This window comes from Babylonia areolata, chromosome 35, assembly GCF_041734735.1.
Source record: "Babylonia areolata isolate BAREFJ2019XMU chromosome 35, ASM4173473v1, whole genome shotgun sequence".
In the NCBI taxonomy this organism is placed as follows: Eukaryota; Metazoa; Mollusca; class Gastropoda; order Neogastropoda; family Buccinidae; genus Babylonia; species Babylonia areolata.
The window spans coordinates 17714083-17731416 of record NC_134910.1 but is presented as its reverse complement, the minus strand read 5'-3'; the positions used below and the strand labels follow the sequence as shown (position 1 = coordinate 17731416).

Genomic DNA, 17334 nt, shown 5'->3' with positions numbered 1-17334 from the left:
AAATCTCTCTTTTTTCTTTTTTCTTTTTTTAACCCCATCTCTTCTGATATGATCAAGAGTTGTATATGCTTCACAAGAAGATAAAATGCAAAGGACCTTTACAGAATTAATCAACAAACATACACACACTCACCACAACACAACATGCACACATACATATTATGCACACACTAATGCACAAGTAGTCTCTCTCACACAAACACACACACCACACACACACACACACACACACAGTCAGTGTGCAGCAACCAACCTGATGTAGAATGAATCACCGGCTTCATGGCTGGCCATAATACTGTCGTAGTCTGAAACGTCACAGACATAATCACTGTTAGACATCGTTATCATCATCATCATCACTACTACCGCCATCATTGGTGTCGTCATCACCACAATCATCTTTATGTGTGTGTCTCTTGATTTGTGTGTATGCATGTGTGTCTGTGTGTTTGTGTGTGTGTGTGTCTGTCCGTTTTTTGTATCTGTATATGCATCTGTGTGTCTGTGTATGTCAGTGTGCCTACATATATGTCTATGTGTGTGTATGCACAGTATGTGTATATAAATAATGTGTGTGTGTATATATGTGTAGATGTGTATGTGTGTGTGTGCATTAAACATGAGTGTGTGCATGCTCTTTGCTGTTTTGTACTGTTCTTCACAAAACACTATTTATTCATCTAAAAAAAATTATTAAAAAAAGGGAAATAAAACAGTGTTGATTTACATATGGACTCAATCTTCTGCAAGGCAACAACATGTACGCTGTACATCAGAAACTAGAGAAGACAACCTCACCTTCCTTCCTGTACTGCACAATGAGAGTGACCTTCCCTTCCAGGCTTGTCAGATGTGCCACTGCTTCCTCTCTCGTCAGGCCCACAATGTCAAGGCCATTTGCCTGGACCACAGATGTATGTATGCATCAATGTAACTTCCACACATACTCAGAAAAATAAATTATTTGAACTAAAAATATACAGACCATGTACAGACCAGATTACATACTCCCTCTCCCAATAGACCTCAAGGTGGTCTGGACGCTAGTCATTCAGATGTAATGATAAACCGAAGCCCCACATGCAACATGCACCTAGCACACACACAAAAGAAGCCACAGCAACAAAAGGGTTGTCACTGGCAAAATTCTTGAATTCTTGCCGACAGAAAAAAAACAAAATGAAATATTGGTGGCATTGTACTGTGGCAACACGCTCTCCTCAGGGCAAGCAGCCTCGTGATGAATAGCAATATAATACAAAAATATTATATATTTTTAAAATGTAACAGAAAATTGTCAATGGAAAGTTTTTTGTCTTCACTATCATAAATAGAACCAATGAAAAGAACTGATTTTTTTCCCTATCTTTTAGTCAAATTTGATGTTGTCAAAGTATTTTCAGATAAAACAAATTTGTTAAAGTTTACGATCAACACACACACATGCACAACCAAAACAGATTACAATGACTCACTCTGCGAGACAAAAACAGAACTGTTGATTGGGGGCGAGGAGAGGAAGAGGGGCAGGGGGGGGGAGACAGAGGGAGGGGGGGAGTGGCAGAGACATGAGGGGGGGAGGGGAGGGAGAGACCACTGCACAATGGTGGACTCAGGGACAGACAGGCAGACAGGAAGACCACCCCACTCCACCCCACCACTCTCTGCTTCCCAAAAGTAGGGGATGAGGGAGGAAAGCCTTATTTTTCTTTCCATGCATTCAGTTTTCTGCTTCGTTGATATTTGACTCTGACAACATCTACCACATGACATATATTCCTATTATTCTAAGACATTACTTTGTAAAATTTTCTTGATATCATCACAGTAAAAATGTCACTGCCCACATTGTTATTCTTTAATATTTTCAAATACTATTCTCCTTTCCTGTCCATTTGCAGGTAATTCTGGATAACAACCACAAAAATCACATGTCAGTGGATGAATGACAGTGTGGTACATGAATTGTTGAAAGGATGAATGAGAGAAAAAGGAATAAAAAAACAAACAAAACAAAACACAAAGGTTAAAAAAAGGAGACCATATTGATATGGCCAAGTGACATGAACCAGTGGCCTTACTAAAACAATCCTCCACAGAAGACAAAGGGGGGAAACAGAAAGAAAAAAAAAGATTGAAAACCATTTGCAGAGACCCAGGATTTGTAACATAACCAACAGACCTGGAGGAATCTTGTGAAGAGTTTTTTGTGCAGCACCCCAGTGACTCGTCAGAGTAAAGGGAAAAGTAGGAGATGAAATAAAAACAACAACAGCAGTGTGGTACCTGCAGGATCTGATCCCCCTCCACCAGTCCCTCTGCCTCGGCCCCACTGCCCGGCTGAACGGAGGCGATGAAGATGCCGGTGGCGTTGCCTCCCGCCAGCCGCAGTCCCAGACCTTTCTGCCGGTCCTTCTGGAACACCACGCGCCGGATGTCCGTCCTGGGCACACACAACACACCATGGATCATCAGTGTTGCCTTTTCTGAATGTGTGGGCTACAACTCTATCTACTTGTATCTACCAGTGAACTTATACATGTATGACTGATTTCACCTGGCAATTTAGGCAGCGATTACTACGATTTCAGGCTTGGGCATTCTCGGTATATTAATGTTGCTATAACCTACTGCACGCTAACATGGACTGCGGGATTTTTAATGAGTGTATTTAATCTTCTGCCATGAGTATACACACAAATGGGATTGTGTGACCTGGGAGAACAGACAAATCTCCATCCTTAACCCAGCAGGTGCCGATCAGACAAATCTCCATCCTTAACCCAGCAGGTGCCAATCAGACAAATAGGAGGAGTTTGTATATACTCCATGTTTGGTGTTTACATATACTTACCATGTCAAACTGATGCAAACTAGGCCTATGGTTTGCTCTGTTTGGCCAAATTTCGCGCGGCTAACAGTGAAAAGACGCCCCTCTTAGTCTGGCCCGCTCTTAGCCAATCAAATGCCTCTAACAGCTATAAGCGCTGAATCATTCCGTGGCCATGAATGAAAATGCCCCATGAGAACCACGGCGGAGAGATGCGGGGACGGACGGGCGGGGCATTCGAGTTTGACATGGTAAGTATATGTAAACACCAAACATGGAGTATAATACAAACTCCTCCTTTTGGTGTCATATACTGTACCATGTCAAACTGATGCAGAATTTAAAGCAAATGGAGGAGGGCAACGCCTACTGGTTCGTATGGGGAGCCCCTTGAAACTGAGACGGCAGTGTTAGCCGCGACAAAGGAAATCCCCTTGGAACCGTCAGCCCTGGTCATACGGAAATCCCGGAGGTAGAAGTTGATGAAGGGATTCTCCGACCGCCAGAAGGCTGCCTCCAAGACATGCTGCAGTGGTACCGAGTGCTGGAAAGCAGCCGAAGTAGCTATGGCCCGCACTTCGTGTGTTCTGGGGATTAAGACAACTGAGATCCTTGTGTGCATGAGAGTAGGCTCTACGAATGACTTGGGAAACCCAGCGGGAAATGGTGCTGCAGCGATATCTTTCTTGTAATTCTCATTGAGGGAGATGAGGAAGGCGCCTCTGAGAAGAACGCCTATGGCGAGACCTATTGCAATAGTATTTGAGGCACCGAACGGGGCAGAGATGCCTATCTTCATTATCTTGTGCCAGAATATCCGACAAAGGTCTGACCCTCAGAGAGGGGGGAAGGGACCCTCGGGGTCTTGGTTCTTAGCCAGAAACTCTGGAAGGAAACGAAGAGTGATGGAACCATCTCTGTGGAATGCTAGATCTTGTGGCATACCACTAGGACCATGAATCTCACTTCTACGACGGCCCGTGGCCAGCAACAGAAGGAAAGTGGTCTTGAGAGTGAGCAGGTCAAAAGGAATAGTCCCCAAAGGCTCAAAGGGCTGTTTTCGAATGAAATCCAGCACCAGGAACAAGTCCCAGAGGGGCACTCTTCTGGGATTCCTAGCTTCCTTCAGAGAGGCGCCCCTAGCCACTGCTCTGAGCAGGAAACTCAGCTTCAAAAGCGGGACCACCTAGCTGTTTGATAGTGGTACAAATGGCAGACCTGTACCCTCTCACAGAACTAGCAGACAGGTTGAGAACCGAGGAAGCAGTGAGCCAAAAAGTTGGCCAGCTGCATGCTCGTAGGGTTAGTAGGGGGAATGTTCTGAGCTGTACACCAACTCAGCCATTTCTTCCATCGAAAGTCATACAAAGTCTCTGTTCCCTCCCTCCTGGCTTTGGAGACTATGGAGAGGAGGTCGGAGGAGGCACCCCCCTTGGTCAGCGCGGCGGACACAGAGGCTGACCGAGGGGTGGAAGACTTCAATAGTGATGCTGACAGATCCGCCCGCCACAGCAGCCACGCGTGCAGGTGGAGCATCTGAGGATTGGAGTGAGGAATGCCGAACGAGGGCTGCCACAGCAGATGAGGTTTGGTTTCCAGTTCCAGTGGTGGAACATGTGTCAGGGACTGAAGGACCGGAAACCAGGGCTGGGCTGGCCATTTCGGCGCAATGAGGATCATCTGCGGGCGTTCCAACCTGGCTTTCCGTATCACCTTGGACAGGATTGGAAAGGGAGGAAACGCGTAGGCAATCAGACTGCTCCAGTCTAGAGAGAGAGCGTCCACTGCCCATGCTTCTGGGTCGGCGACTGGAGAGACGTAAGTGGGAAGTCTCTTGCTGAACCTTGTCGCAAAGAGGTCCACCATCGGCCGGAACCACTGTTCCCACACTCCTTGCAGGGTGTCCTTGTCCAGGGTCCACTCTGTGTGGATGACACTCTTGGACCTGCTGAGAGCATCTGCCAAAATGTTGTCTTTCCCTGCTATGTGTCTCGCTGAAAGTGCAATGCCCCTGCTGTGGCACCAACGGAGGAGAGCCTCGGTCCGCAGAGAGAGGTCTGCCGAGTGCGCTCCGCCCCCTTTGTTCACGTAACAAGCGACTGTTGTATTGTCCGTGAACAAGCGAATGGTCTTGCCTTTGGCCTCCGCTATGAAGTGCTGGAGAGCCCTGCGAACTGCCTCCAGTTCCAGAACATTGATGTGGCATAGGCGCTCCTCCGGGGACCAAGTCCCTGCTGCATGGAGTGAGTCCATGTGGGCTCCCCAGCCCATGGAGGAGGCGTCTGTGAATAGTGCCACCTGAAGAGTAGGTGGGGCTATGGGCACCCCCTGTGTCAGAAGAGGGGTGGTTAACCACTCTGATGTCACCTCGAGGAACCACTCGCCCAGACATATCCGGGTATCCCATGGCTGAGTGCTCTGGGACCACCGTAGCCTGAGTGCCCTCTGAAGAGGGCGCTTGAGAACCCTGCCCAGAGGGATGAGAGGTGCCATGGACTCCATCATGCCCAGGAGGGAAGAAAGTGTCCGCGCCGTTGCTTGGGAGGAATGGCGCAAGTGGTTGAGGAGGCCTGCCAGACGGTCCCACCGATCTGGCGTCGGAGAGACTATCATGGACCGCGTGTCGAATCTCATCCCTAAGAAGTCGAAGGACTGGCTCGGGGACAGATCGCATTTCTCCTGGTTCGTGATGAAGCCCAGTTGGGAGCACAGGTCTAGAAGTCTGGCTGTATGACTCTGGCACAGAGCCTGTGACTGGGCCAGAATAAGCCAGTCGTCCAGGTACACACAGAGCCGAATGGACTCCGACCGGACGATTGACACCAATTCCCGCACCACCTTGGTAAACAGGAAAGGGGCAAGGGACAGACCAAATGGGAGGGCAGAGAAGTGGAACACTCTGTCCCTCACACGAACCTCAGGTACCGGCGGGATGCCGGGTGGATGAGGATATGGAAATAAGCATCTTTCAGATCGAAGGACGTCGCCCAATCTCCCTGTTGCATGGTCTCCCGAATCTGTGCCTGTGTGTCCATCTTGATTTCATCTTGGGGAGGAATCTGTTGAGGGGGGGACAAGTCCAGGACTGGTCTCCACCCTCCGGAGACTTTTGGAATCACGAACAACCGGCCGTAAAAACCGGGGCCCGGGTCCGAGAGTTGAGATATCGCCCCTATGAGGAGTAGGTGCGATATCTCTTTCTCTAAGACGCTCTCCTGCTCCATCGAGCTGGGCACATAAGGAGGAGGAGTGGATCTTAGAGGGGGGCGGTCCCCCACCCAAGGGAGCATGTACCCCGACTCTAGCACCGACACAATCCAGTCGTTGAGTCCCAGAGCACGCCACTGATGCGCGTGCCGGGACAAGTTTCCTACTTGGAGGGGCTCAGCCTGAACGACTGGCGGTGCTGAATCGGGGGCCCAGTCATTGGGGGTGCTGCCTTCTGGCCTTGGGCATGGCCGGACGGCTTGGACGGCCATGAGGTGGTTTGTTCCTCTGCCGCTGATTCTGAGCACGCCGCTTTGGCTTAGGAGGCGAGGTATATGGAGGAGCCCTGGTGGCGGGTCTCTTCAAAGGCATAGAAACCCTGGCGCCCCTGGGAGGATTGGGCTAAATATGAGGCCACCTCCCGGTTTGTCTCTGCCCTGTGGCTGACAAAATGCGGCGCATACTGGCCGAAGAGGGAGTGCTGCTGTGCTGGGATGGACCGCAGAGCAGCCCTCTCCTCTACTGGAATGTTAGAGAGGCGGAGAACAGCATCCCGCCGCGCTAGCCACCGTATTGAAGTGAAGGCTGGTAGCTGCGTCTGCAGCTGCCGTGAGACCAGACGCTACTCGAATTGCCAAAAGTGTTTAACCTCGGGTCCTGAGAAGAGGCCAGGCAGGCCAGAGGAAGGAGACTCCGTGTCCTGCTGAACTGGACGTCGTTCCCACAGCTCATTGGCTCTGTGGAGGAACGCGTCAAAGAAGGTATAAGCCGTGGACACCTCGAGGAGGCAGCGGCGGGCCAGTTTGTCCCACTCTGCAAATGTCTTAAAGGGAAGAGTAGCTGAGGTGGGGAAGGTGGTGCGCTGTGAGACCAACATCCTGTCCTGCGCGGAGGGCTCTGCTTCCCTGTAGGCAGGGTGGTCCCTGTGTGTACCAGGACCACACTCCTCCCTTGGAGGGATCTTTAAGGAACTTGCCTGGGGCAAAAGCGCCCGGGGCAGAGAGTGACTCCCTGCCTGGAGGAGGGATGGAAGCAGCACCCCTGACGGTGCGGGCTGGCTTATTAAGCCACTCCTGAGCCATTTCTGGCACTCTGAGTCGCCTTGTGGTTCTGGAGTTAGAGTCACCTGACCGTAGGAGGGTTAAGGGTGACAAAGTTGCCTGAGGGACTGATTCAGCATGTGTGACCCTATTGGGGAGGGTCAGTTCGAGCTCGGCAAAGTCCGAGTTTGGTTCAGGCTGGTCCCTAGGGAGGCGTGGGCTCCATCTGTCGCACTGGGATGGGGGCGAAGAGTGCTCATCTGCTTGTTCGTCCTCATCCGAAGACAGGGGCTGTCCTTCTTGTTCACAGTCCATCCCCTGCTGGGTGCCATCCCAAGTGGATGTACCCACGGGGGGCGTCCTGTGGGCTGTGGTCAGCCAGCGGGATGAGCTGGGGCGATCCCGAGCAGGGACCCTGGTCTCCTCTGTTATGTCCTTGACACCTGAAGAGGGTGGGGAGTGTGTGGACGTAGGTCCAACCATGCTTGGGATGGTGGGTGCCACACTTCTCAGAGAGAGCGTCCCTGGACGCCAGAGGGACCCACGAGTGCTGTGAGGGGACGAACACCCACTCATCTCCTTTTAGGACGAGGGCTGGGTAGGTGGGACCAGCAGGCTCCCACGGGCTGAGCGGGGGTCCCTCAGCTGCCGTCGGTCCTGAAAAGGAAGCCCGTAGTGACCGTGGCGGTCACCTGCGTGCTGACAGAGGACCTATTCGAGGCTGTAGTGTTAACACTGGTCGAGGAGCTCGACCTGCCCAACGAAGAGTCAATCCCTCTTGTCGGGGGCTGTGTGTGTCACTCTGTGGTCTGTGCTGGGTTGGGTCCGGTGGGGAGCGGACCAGGGGTTAGTCCCTGGTCCTCCGGGAACCCAGCATGCACCATAGGTGCACCCCCAGTACGGGTAGAATGGGGGGATACCACCCGTGGGCACCAGCCATCCCGTGACCCCAGCCCCAAGGGTCACTGGTGCCTTGACCTCGTTGAAGGGAAAAACCTGGCCAAGTCGGAGGGAGGTCAGGTCCGACTTGGGTGTCAGACAGGCCGAAAGGCCGGCGGTCTGACTGCCCGGAACCGCCTGACACGCGCGGGACTCCCCCAGCAGGGGAGACCGGCCGGATAGCGGGGAGACCTGCAGAGCAGGTTGCCACGCGCCCAGAATCCCCTCCCGTGGGGAGACTGGGGTGGCTTGGCCCGGGGTGGGCTAAGTGGAGGTCCCCCCCCGGAACCAACTGTTTTTCTCCCCAGGAGGAGGTGGGGGAGGGGGGTCGACCGAGAAGGGAGGAGGGGAAACAGCACTGGGGCCCCTGAGGGCCGTCTCCGTGTGGGGACCCGGGTAATGGCGGGGGGCGGCCTCCCCTTGGGAGTCCGCACCCAGCCGCGAGTTCCCACCACCAAGAGAGGACGTGCTACTCCCCCTTCCACCCGCCTCGCGCTGGGACACTTCGGGAGGTGACGCTCGAATCCCTTTCCCCCCGGTCCCCTTCATGACCGTTTTATCGGGACGAGCGTCCCCTCCGCGATCAGCGTCTGCAGACGCATCGCCACGGTCCCTATCGGGAGAAATCATGAGCTCCGGGCCTGGGAGAGTCTCTTGGCGAGTATCTCTGCCAGCATCATGATCCCTGCCTTCGTAGGATGGCAAACGAGGCATGGTACCGCGCGTAAGCACCCAGCGAACAATACGATCCCCAACAGAGAAAGGAAAGACAGGATCGACTCAGAGGTAGAAAAATACGAAGAAATCGAGGGGGCCGAGTCGAAACGAGTACACAGAATGTAAGCACAATACACATGCAAGCCGCATACAACAAAATAAGGCCAAATGAAAACGCTTAATAGCCAAAAAAAGCGTTAGACGAGACAGAGCGAAAACCTGACAAGATGGCGTGGAGAGCCTTGGCCAAAGGAATGATTCAGCGCTTATAGCTGTTAGAGGCGTTTGATTGGCTAAGAGCGGGCCAGACTAAGAGGGGCGTCTTTTCACTGTTAGCCGCGCGAAATTTGGCCAAACAGAGCAAACCATAGGCCTAGTTTGCATCAGTTTGACATGGTACAGTATATGACACCAAACTCCATCCTTAACCCACCAGGTGCCAATCAGACAAATCTCCATCCTTAACCCACCAGGTGCCAATACCTAGATGGAAACCAGGACCTTCAGACTGAAAGTCCAACTTTTTAAGTACTCAGATGTTGTGCCCATCATCTTTGGTGATCTGTGACCTCAGTGTGCTATGAAGCTTAAATTCCAACCCCCCTTAGCCTACAGGGGCAGCGAGTTCATATCCATTGTGTCTAGGGCTCAGCATAGGAAAGGCAGGGTCCGATCCTCTGAATGTGCTGTTAACATCCCCAATCAAACTCACATACCTATTCAGACCTGGGAGGAGTGATAAAAATTGAACAAAAGTGTCCACATGCAAAACAACATGATGCCTCCTTTTAAACCAAAACTGAACCTTCATCAGATCTATACAAAGAGAAGGTTGTATTTGTACAAAACACTAATATCAGAAATTAATGTGAAGGCTGTAAACCATATATTACATTATTATTATGCCTTCAACATATCTACACAAGCTGATGGTTACATAAACTGTTATAAACTGCACTAATAAAATATACTTTTAACACTACCACACATGATAAGTCTATAAACTGTTCATTCAAACTGACGCAACAAGAAGGCCACAAAGTATAAGATACACTTTTAACACATCCACACATGTGAAGGCTACAGATTGTATAAAACAATAATATACCTAAAACAAATACACACTGTGTTGAAACAATGTATCACATGCACCAATGTCAGTGATTATGAACCACATAATAACTGCTGTCCCAAAAACCAGAAGACAAAGGAGAGGAGACTGGAAAGACAGAGACAGGAGAAAGGAGGTGAAGAACTGAAGATACAGAACAACATCAATCTGAAAACAAACTTAAAAACCATCATCAAAAATATGAAGCATCATTACACCTAGGTTTTAGTTGAACACTTGTCTTGCAAAAATGTTAATTCAAATACAGTCCAGACAAACAAACTTAAAAACCATCATCAAAAATATGAAGCATCATTACACCTATGTTTTAGTTGAACACTTGTCTTGCAAAAATGTTAATTCAAATACAGTCCAGACAAAAACACATCATCATGCACATGCAAATACAACCAGATTTCTGCACACAAATAACACAAACAAGAACATGTACACCTATGGGGTAAATCAATACTGCATCATATGTACACAACTGAATGAATGCACACATATTTGCATGCGTAAAAATGAATAAATGATTTTTCTGAAATACATACATACATACATACATACATACATATATATATATATATATATATATATATATATATATATATATAACCCAACCCCACCCCCAGCCCCCCACAAGGAAAAAAAAGAGTAAAAACACACAAAATTTTGACGGTAAAATGAAATTCTAAGCAAGAAATAATCTCAGCTAACATCTGTGTGTGTGCGTGCGTGTGTGTTTCTATATTTGTTTCATCTTTCCAGTTTAATTTATGAATATTATGTACAATGCTTCTTCCATGAATGTTTAGTAGGAACTGTTTTATCATGTAATATCATAGCTTGTTTGCTGTGTTAGATGGTTAATCTGTGTTCATGTGTATGTGTGTGTGTGTGTGTATGTGTATGTGAGTGATTGCGCGAGTAGTGTTTGTGTATATGGGAGCATTTATGGAGAGAGAGAGTGTGTGAGCGCGCGTGTGTAACTGTGTGTCTATAGGTGCATGTATGCCTCTTTAAATTGTCTATATTGTTGTTGTTATCATGATTTCTAGTTTGATACATTACTTGATTACTCAATGATATAATCTCTTTTAATTATTCTTTCTTACCTATGTAAGCTGCATATGTATGTTTGTGTGGGAATGTTTGAATGAATGTTTATAGTGCTATTGTAAAGCACATAGAGCTTCAAGAATATGCACTATAGCAAGATTTCTAAATAAATAAACATATACATAAAAATATACAAAAATAAATTTGAAGGATATACAAAAAGTAATATATAACATAAAAAGAGATAGATAAATAATTCTGATACCTAGAGCCACTAGAATTGTTGTGAATATGTGTTGCAAAGAAGGTTCTTGTTCATTCTATATCATTTTTTGAGAACCTTCTTTACAAAGGTGGGGGGAGAATTCTAACAGTTACAGGGAGCAACTGGAATTGTTGCAAACATGATTTTCTGTTGCAAAGAAGGTTCTTTTTCTTTCTTTCTTTTCTTTTCTTTTTTTTTAATCATTTTTAAAGAACCTTCTTTGCAAGGGTGGGGAAAACAATTCTGATAGTTACAGGAAACCATAGTTGTTGCACACATGATTCTGTTCTGTGTAGAGAGGGTGTGGGGGAGGAGGGGGAAACAATGAGGGGCTGTCAACATGATTAATTTTTCGTGTTCTGTGAACAGCAGAAGGCAGTGTGTGGGCAAACAATGAGATGCTGTCAACATGATTTTGTCCTCTCTGAACAGCAGAAGGCAGTGTGATGGGCAAACAATGAAGGGCTGTCAACATGATTTTGTCCTCTGTGATCAGCAGAAGGTAGGGTGTGGGGCAAACAATGAAGGGCTGTCAACATGATTTTGTCCTCTGTGATCAGCAGAAGGTAGGGTGTGGGGCAAACAATGAAGGGCTGTCAACATGATTTTGTCCTCTGTGATCAGCAGAAGGTAGGGTGTGGGGCAAACAATGAAGGGCTGTCAACATGATTTTGTCCTCTGTGAACAGCAGAAGGTAGGGTGTGGGGCAAACAATGAAGGGCTGTCAACATGATTTTGTCCTCTGTGAACAGCAAAAGGTAGGGTGTGGGGGCAAATAATGAGGTGCTGTTCACATGATTTTGTCTTCTGTGATCAGCAGAAGAGAGGAGGGTGAAACAGTGCAGGGCTTCTGATCATTAAAATCCTGAAGATCCCATGGACTCTTTCAAAAACAAAACAAAAAAAAACCAAGGCGGTCCCATACTATCTTACAAGGCAGGCGGTCCCAGACTACCTTACAAGGATCACTTTAACGTTGTACATTTCAATAAAATCTGCACTGCTACCTGCATAACATGGCAGGCATACCTTCCACTTCTGGTCATTATCATGTAGGCTTCCAGTGCAAGAAATGGTGAAGGGAAAGAACTCTTCTCCAACATCAACAATCCTAGCGTCAGACTGAAGTTCCCAAACAGGATTTTTACTCTTTTAAATAAATCACTCACGAAATTTTCAGAACATCCTAGGAACCCGCTAAATGAACACGCAATGCCTCCTTTAATTCGAAAGTGTCAGGGATGCATATTTATGTGATATCAAAAGCCCTACAAGGAGGTGTTGTTAACATCATTTTGTGATTTTTGACAGGTGGGGCAGGGGAATGGATGGGAGGGGAGTGTGTGGGAGGATGGGGGGGGAATGAAGGGAATGAATCTCACTGCAAAGGTACACTACAATCTGCAGTCTGGTTATGACACAGAGAAACAGATCAAACAGCAAACACGGCATCAGAATCTGCCGTCATTACTCCATGCCACACACCACTTACCCCAAGTCTGACCTCAGCCCCACATAACGTCTGGTACAAAACAGCACAGGAAAAAAGTTATAAGTTTTTGTTTTGTTTTTTTATATCTTCAAGTATGTGAATGTCTCATTATTCATGTATTGCTTTATTATGTTTATATACTCCTTTTTATGTTTATCAATACATGTAAGACATGTAATGTTTCAAGAATTTTACTAAAACGCTGAAATATATTCAACAACAATTTTTTCTTTTAATCTAAATCGAAGGAAGCATCTGACAGTGAGGAAAGGTGCAATGACTACAGGATTGTGACTGATAATACTTGCTCATAATTATTTTCATTGCAGTTGTTTGATAATGAGCCAAAACCTTTGTATCGTTTATATTGTAGTTCTTCTATGTAATAAGCTTTCCCCCCTTGTTTCTGAGAATACCAAACAATATGTGCTTGGGTTTTAACTGTATTTGTGTTTCTTTTTTTTTCTTGCACCAGACCTTTTCTAAAAATTTTTTTTTTCCAAAACATCAAAAATTCATGAAAAAAAAAACACAAAGAAAATAAATTCAACCTCATCTTGATTAATCAAATGATCCCCCTTTTCCAACCTGTTAATACACTGTTAATAAATACACAAGAGAGGTCTTCTTTTTTGGTAATCACCATTACTTTTGTAAGCATACACATACCACCCACACCTCCTATCTCCCTTCCCAAAACCACCACCACCAGCACCACCATTCCCCACCCTCCACCTATCTCTCACTCACTCGTCAGGTGGATGTCTGGTGAAGACGTCCTCTGCTGGGGGACCCCGATAGCCATCCATGTCATGGTCGCTATAGTAACCATCAGGGTCTCGTCGCGGTGGTGGGGAGTAGAAATTTTCTGCGCGTGTGGGACTGTGCGGGCCGCTGTCTGCTCATGACGACAACATGATCCTTTGTTACTGTTGTTGTCATTGCAGCTGTTATGATAATTACTATATAATATTATATCAACAATGTTACAGGTCCTGTAGCCACCATAGGGGCAGTGAATTCATGTCCACTGTGTCTAGGGCTCGGCACAGGAAGGTGGGGCCCAAACCTCCACTGTATTAACAACCTTTCCCAACTTAAGTCTGGTACCTATTCACACCTGGGTGGAGTGAGGGAAACGAAGTAAAATGCCTTTCCCAAGGTTGAAACACCTTGCCAAATGCATGGGTATAAGCTGAGAAAAACTACTCTCAAGCCTGAAATCTTTTTTCTGCCCAGAGGGGAGAACAATGGTGAAATCTTGATAAATTCAAAAAGGGAACCAAAAGAAAAAAACAGAAGGGGTTTTAACCAATACAGCAAACATAAATTTTAAACAGAATTCTAAATACCAAGATCTGGCACCCATACTGCACAATCACACAGGATTTCAGTTATATGCCCAATTACTTGTGACTGTGTAAATGGGGCCTCAAACACTGATCACTGATGAACACTGGATCTTAAGTCCTACACCATCCATTTCTGCTGTAGCGCCTTCTCAATATCATCATTAAATAATATTTATTACTGTTCTTGTTGTTGGTATCATTATCACTAATGGTGGTATTGGTGGTATTACATTTTGCTTAACAATTTTATTTGTGTTGACCAAAGGCTGTATGTTTGTTATTTTTCCCTTTAAGGCTTTGGGTATACAAATGGAAATGGTCTGGGTTGGATGGATATTTCTTGTCATTTGTGTGCTTGGTGATTTGCTATTTTGTATTTTTCTTTCAACAGATATCTTTTTTTTTTCCTTTTAAGTTGAAACTTTGATACAAAATGAAAGAATACAACACAAAAGTTAACTTTAACACTGCCACTTTTTCTGTGAGATGACCGCCATACAAATTATTAATCACAACTCACTCACCTTTTTGCGGAAATGAAAACTAATCATCCATAACTGTAGGATTTCGTACTGATTTTTTTTTTTAAGTACTTGTACATGAAATGGATGTATTGTTCACTTACCGTGACATATTGATGACAACAGTTCATAATATCCAACTGATATTCAGTCTGTCTGTCTGTCGATCTATCTGTCTGTCCATAATCTTACATGTGTGTGTTTTTCCTGTTTTCTTCTTTTTATTAATATTGTATTTGCCTTTCATTAGAGCATACTGGGATCCAGCTTAATGTTAGAAAGGATTGATTTTCTAACAAAAGGTTCCACTGCTTTTTAAGTTCATTGCTTTGAAAAATGCTGACATATCAAAATCGAATAAAAATGTTTTTTTTTTTAATTGTATTTTCCTCTCCTGTCTCCAACAATTTTATTTTCTGTGTGTTTCCCTATTTCTCTCTTCATTTTGTCTTGTTTATTGTGTGGCCTTCAAAAGATATTAATAAACAGAAAACAGAAAAACTCACCACTTCTGTGCTGTGTTCTGGGAAACGTGCCAGACATGGTGGGCCTGGGCGGGGCATCGGGGTTGTAGCCATAGCGACTGTCAAAGTGGGCAGAGCCTGGGGCAGGGTAGGCCCCCGGGTACAGGTCCTCCTCTGACCGCACACTGGGCCGATACAGGTTGACGTCCCCCTTGTCATGAGCGGGCCGAAAGGTGGAATAACCTGGTGACACAGGGACTAACATGACACCTTTGCTTCCACACATTGACACCCGCTCTGAACTCTTTGTAAGGAATACTTTGGAAATCATGTGAAAGCATCCACTCTTTACTACAAACACACCCTCTCTCCTCCTACTACCCCTATCATCCTGTTGAAGCATCTACACCTTATTACATTCATCCTCCTCCTACTACCCCTATCATCCTGTTAAAGCATCTACACCTTATTACATTCATCCTCCTCCTACTACCCTTATCATCCTGCTAAAGCATCTACCCCTTATTACACCCATCTTCCTCCTACTACCCTTATCATCCTGCTAAAGCATCTACCCCTTATTACATCCATCCTCCTCCTCCTACCCTTATCATCCTGCTAAAGCATCTACCCCTTATTACATCCATCCTCCTCCTCCTACCCTTACCATCCTGCTAAAGCATCTACCCCTTATTACACTCATCTTCCTCCTACTACCCTTATAATCCTGCTAAAGCATCTACCCCTTATTACATCCATCCTCCTCCTCCTACCCTTATCATCCTGCTAAAGCATCTACCCCTTATTACATCCATCCTCCTCCTACTACCCTTATCATCCTGCTAAAGCATCTACCCCTTATTACATCCATCCTCCTCCTACTACCCTTATCATCCTGCTAAAGCATCTACCCCTTATTACATCCATCCTCCTCCTACTACCCTTATCATCCTGCTAAAGCATCTACCCCTTATTACATCCATCCTCCTCCTCCTACCCTTATCATCCTGCTAAAGCATCTACCCCTTATTACACTCATCCTCCTCCTACTACCCTTATAATCCTGCTAAAGCATCTACCCCTTATTACACTCATCCTCCTCCAACTACCCTTATAATCCTGTTAAAACATCTATCCATTAAAAAGTTACAGTAATAAATATACCCTCCCTCCTCCTACTACCCCTATCATCCACCCAAAACAAACACCAAAATGCTCACCTTCATATTTTTTTTTAAAGAACTTTGCTCTTCTCTTTCACTCCTGTAGCATTTAGCAGGCAATCAACACTGACCAGCTCATTGGGTCTGTGCACTGGTCTGGCATCTGCCTTTGTGTGTGTGTGTTTGTGTGTGTGTGTGTGTGTGTGTGTGTGTGTGTGTGTTTAAAATAAACAAACATCTTTAAGCAGATTTGATGTAGCCCATATATGGATCAGTCCATATGCTTTGACACCTTGAAACTGAAACTTGAATGGAGTAATGGCACAGTGATACAGTGCCCCACTAGGAAACGAGTGTTCAAGGGTCTGAGTGCTGCACAGAGCCACGACTTTTACTCTCCACCAGACCTTCTGGATAAGAAGAAAAACCGAGGTCCTATGTGCAGCATGCGCTTAACACACACACAAAAAAAAGTAGAACCCATGGCAACAAAGGGGCTGTCCCTGATAGAATTCTGTAGAAAAATCCACTTTGATAGAGCAGCCTAAATTTCACACAGAGAAAGTCTGTTGAGACAAAAAGTAATGCAACAGAATACAATATACAATACAATACAAAACTGTAACTCACATACAACACATAATACAATACAAAACTATAATTCACCTTCGTCTTCTCGTAGACGACTGGCAGAGGACCGAACCCTGTCTTCAGTGTGTGGAGGCTTGGAGACGATCAACTGCAGTCTGTCTTTAGATCGCTCCATCAGTTTCTTCACCTCCCCCACTGACAGTCCCTCCAGAGTTGTGTTGTTCACCTGGAAGTAAACACAGACATATAAAATAAAGCAAACTGTTGACAGGTATGTCACCGTCTTGGTTCTAGCAATGATTTTCTTTCTCTCTCACACTAACAGTCACTCTTGGGTGGTGTTGTTTAACTAGGAAAATATGCATGCACAAGATACAGCAAGCTGCTGACATGTATGTCAACTGTCTCTGGTTCTGTCAATGATTTTTTTCACCACCAAATACCAAAAATACACTATCACTCATTCTCACGCACATTTGCCCACTGACACTCAGTCACATTCTCTCTTCTTGTCTCCCTTGAATTAAATCTATTTTCTTATGTTTGATTGTCGTCTTCAACCCACTGTTCCCCTTGAATT

At 46.1% G+C, this 17334-nt stretch overlaps 1 protein-coding gene across 1 annotated transcript in view; it reads right to left on the bottom strand.

The window, feature by feature from the left end:
- LOC143277999 (tight junction protein 1-like) overlaps positions 1 to 17334 on the bottom strand; it is an 87258-nt gene that overhangs the window by 11275 nt on the left and 58649 nt on the right. Inside the window, exons 9-15 of the mRNA XM_076583011.1 lie at positions 16830 to 16980; positions 15043 to 15243; positions 13414 to 13561; positions 12664 to 12693; positions 2287 to 2443; positions 799 to 901; positions 254 to 305 (exon numbers count right to left, since the gene is read on the bottom strand). Coding sequence (XP_076439126.1) covers positions 254 to 305; positions 799 to 901; positions 2287 to 2443; positions 12664 to 12693; positions 13414 to 13561; positions 15043 to 15243; positions 16830 to 16980 — 842 coding nt within the window. The remainder of the gene's footprint in view (positions 1 to 253; positions 306 to 798; positions 902 to 2286; positions 2444 to 12663; positions 12694 to 13413; positions 13562 to 15042; positions 15244 to 16829; positions 16981 to 17334) is intronic.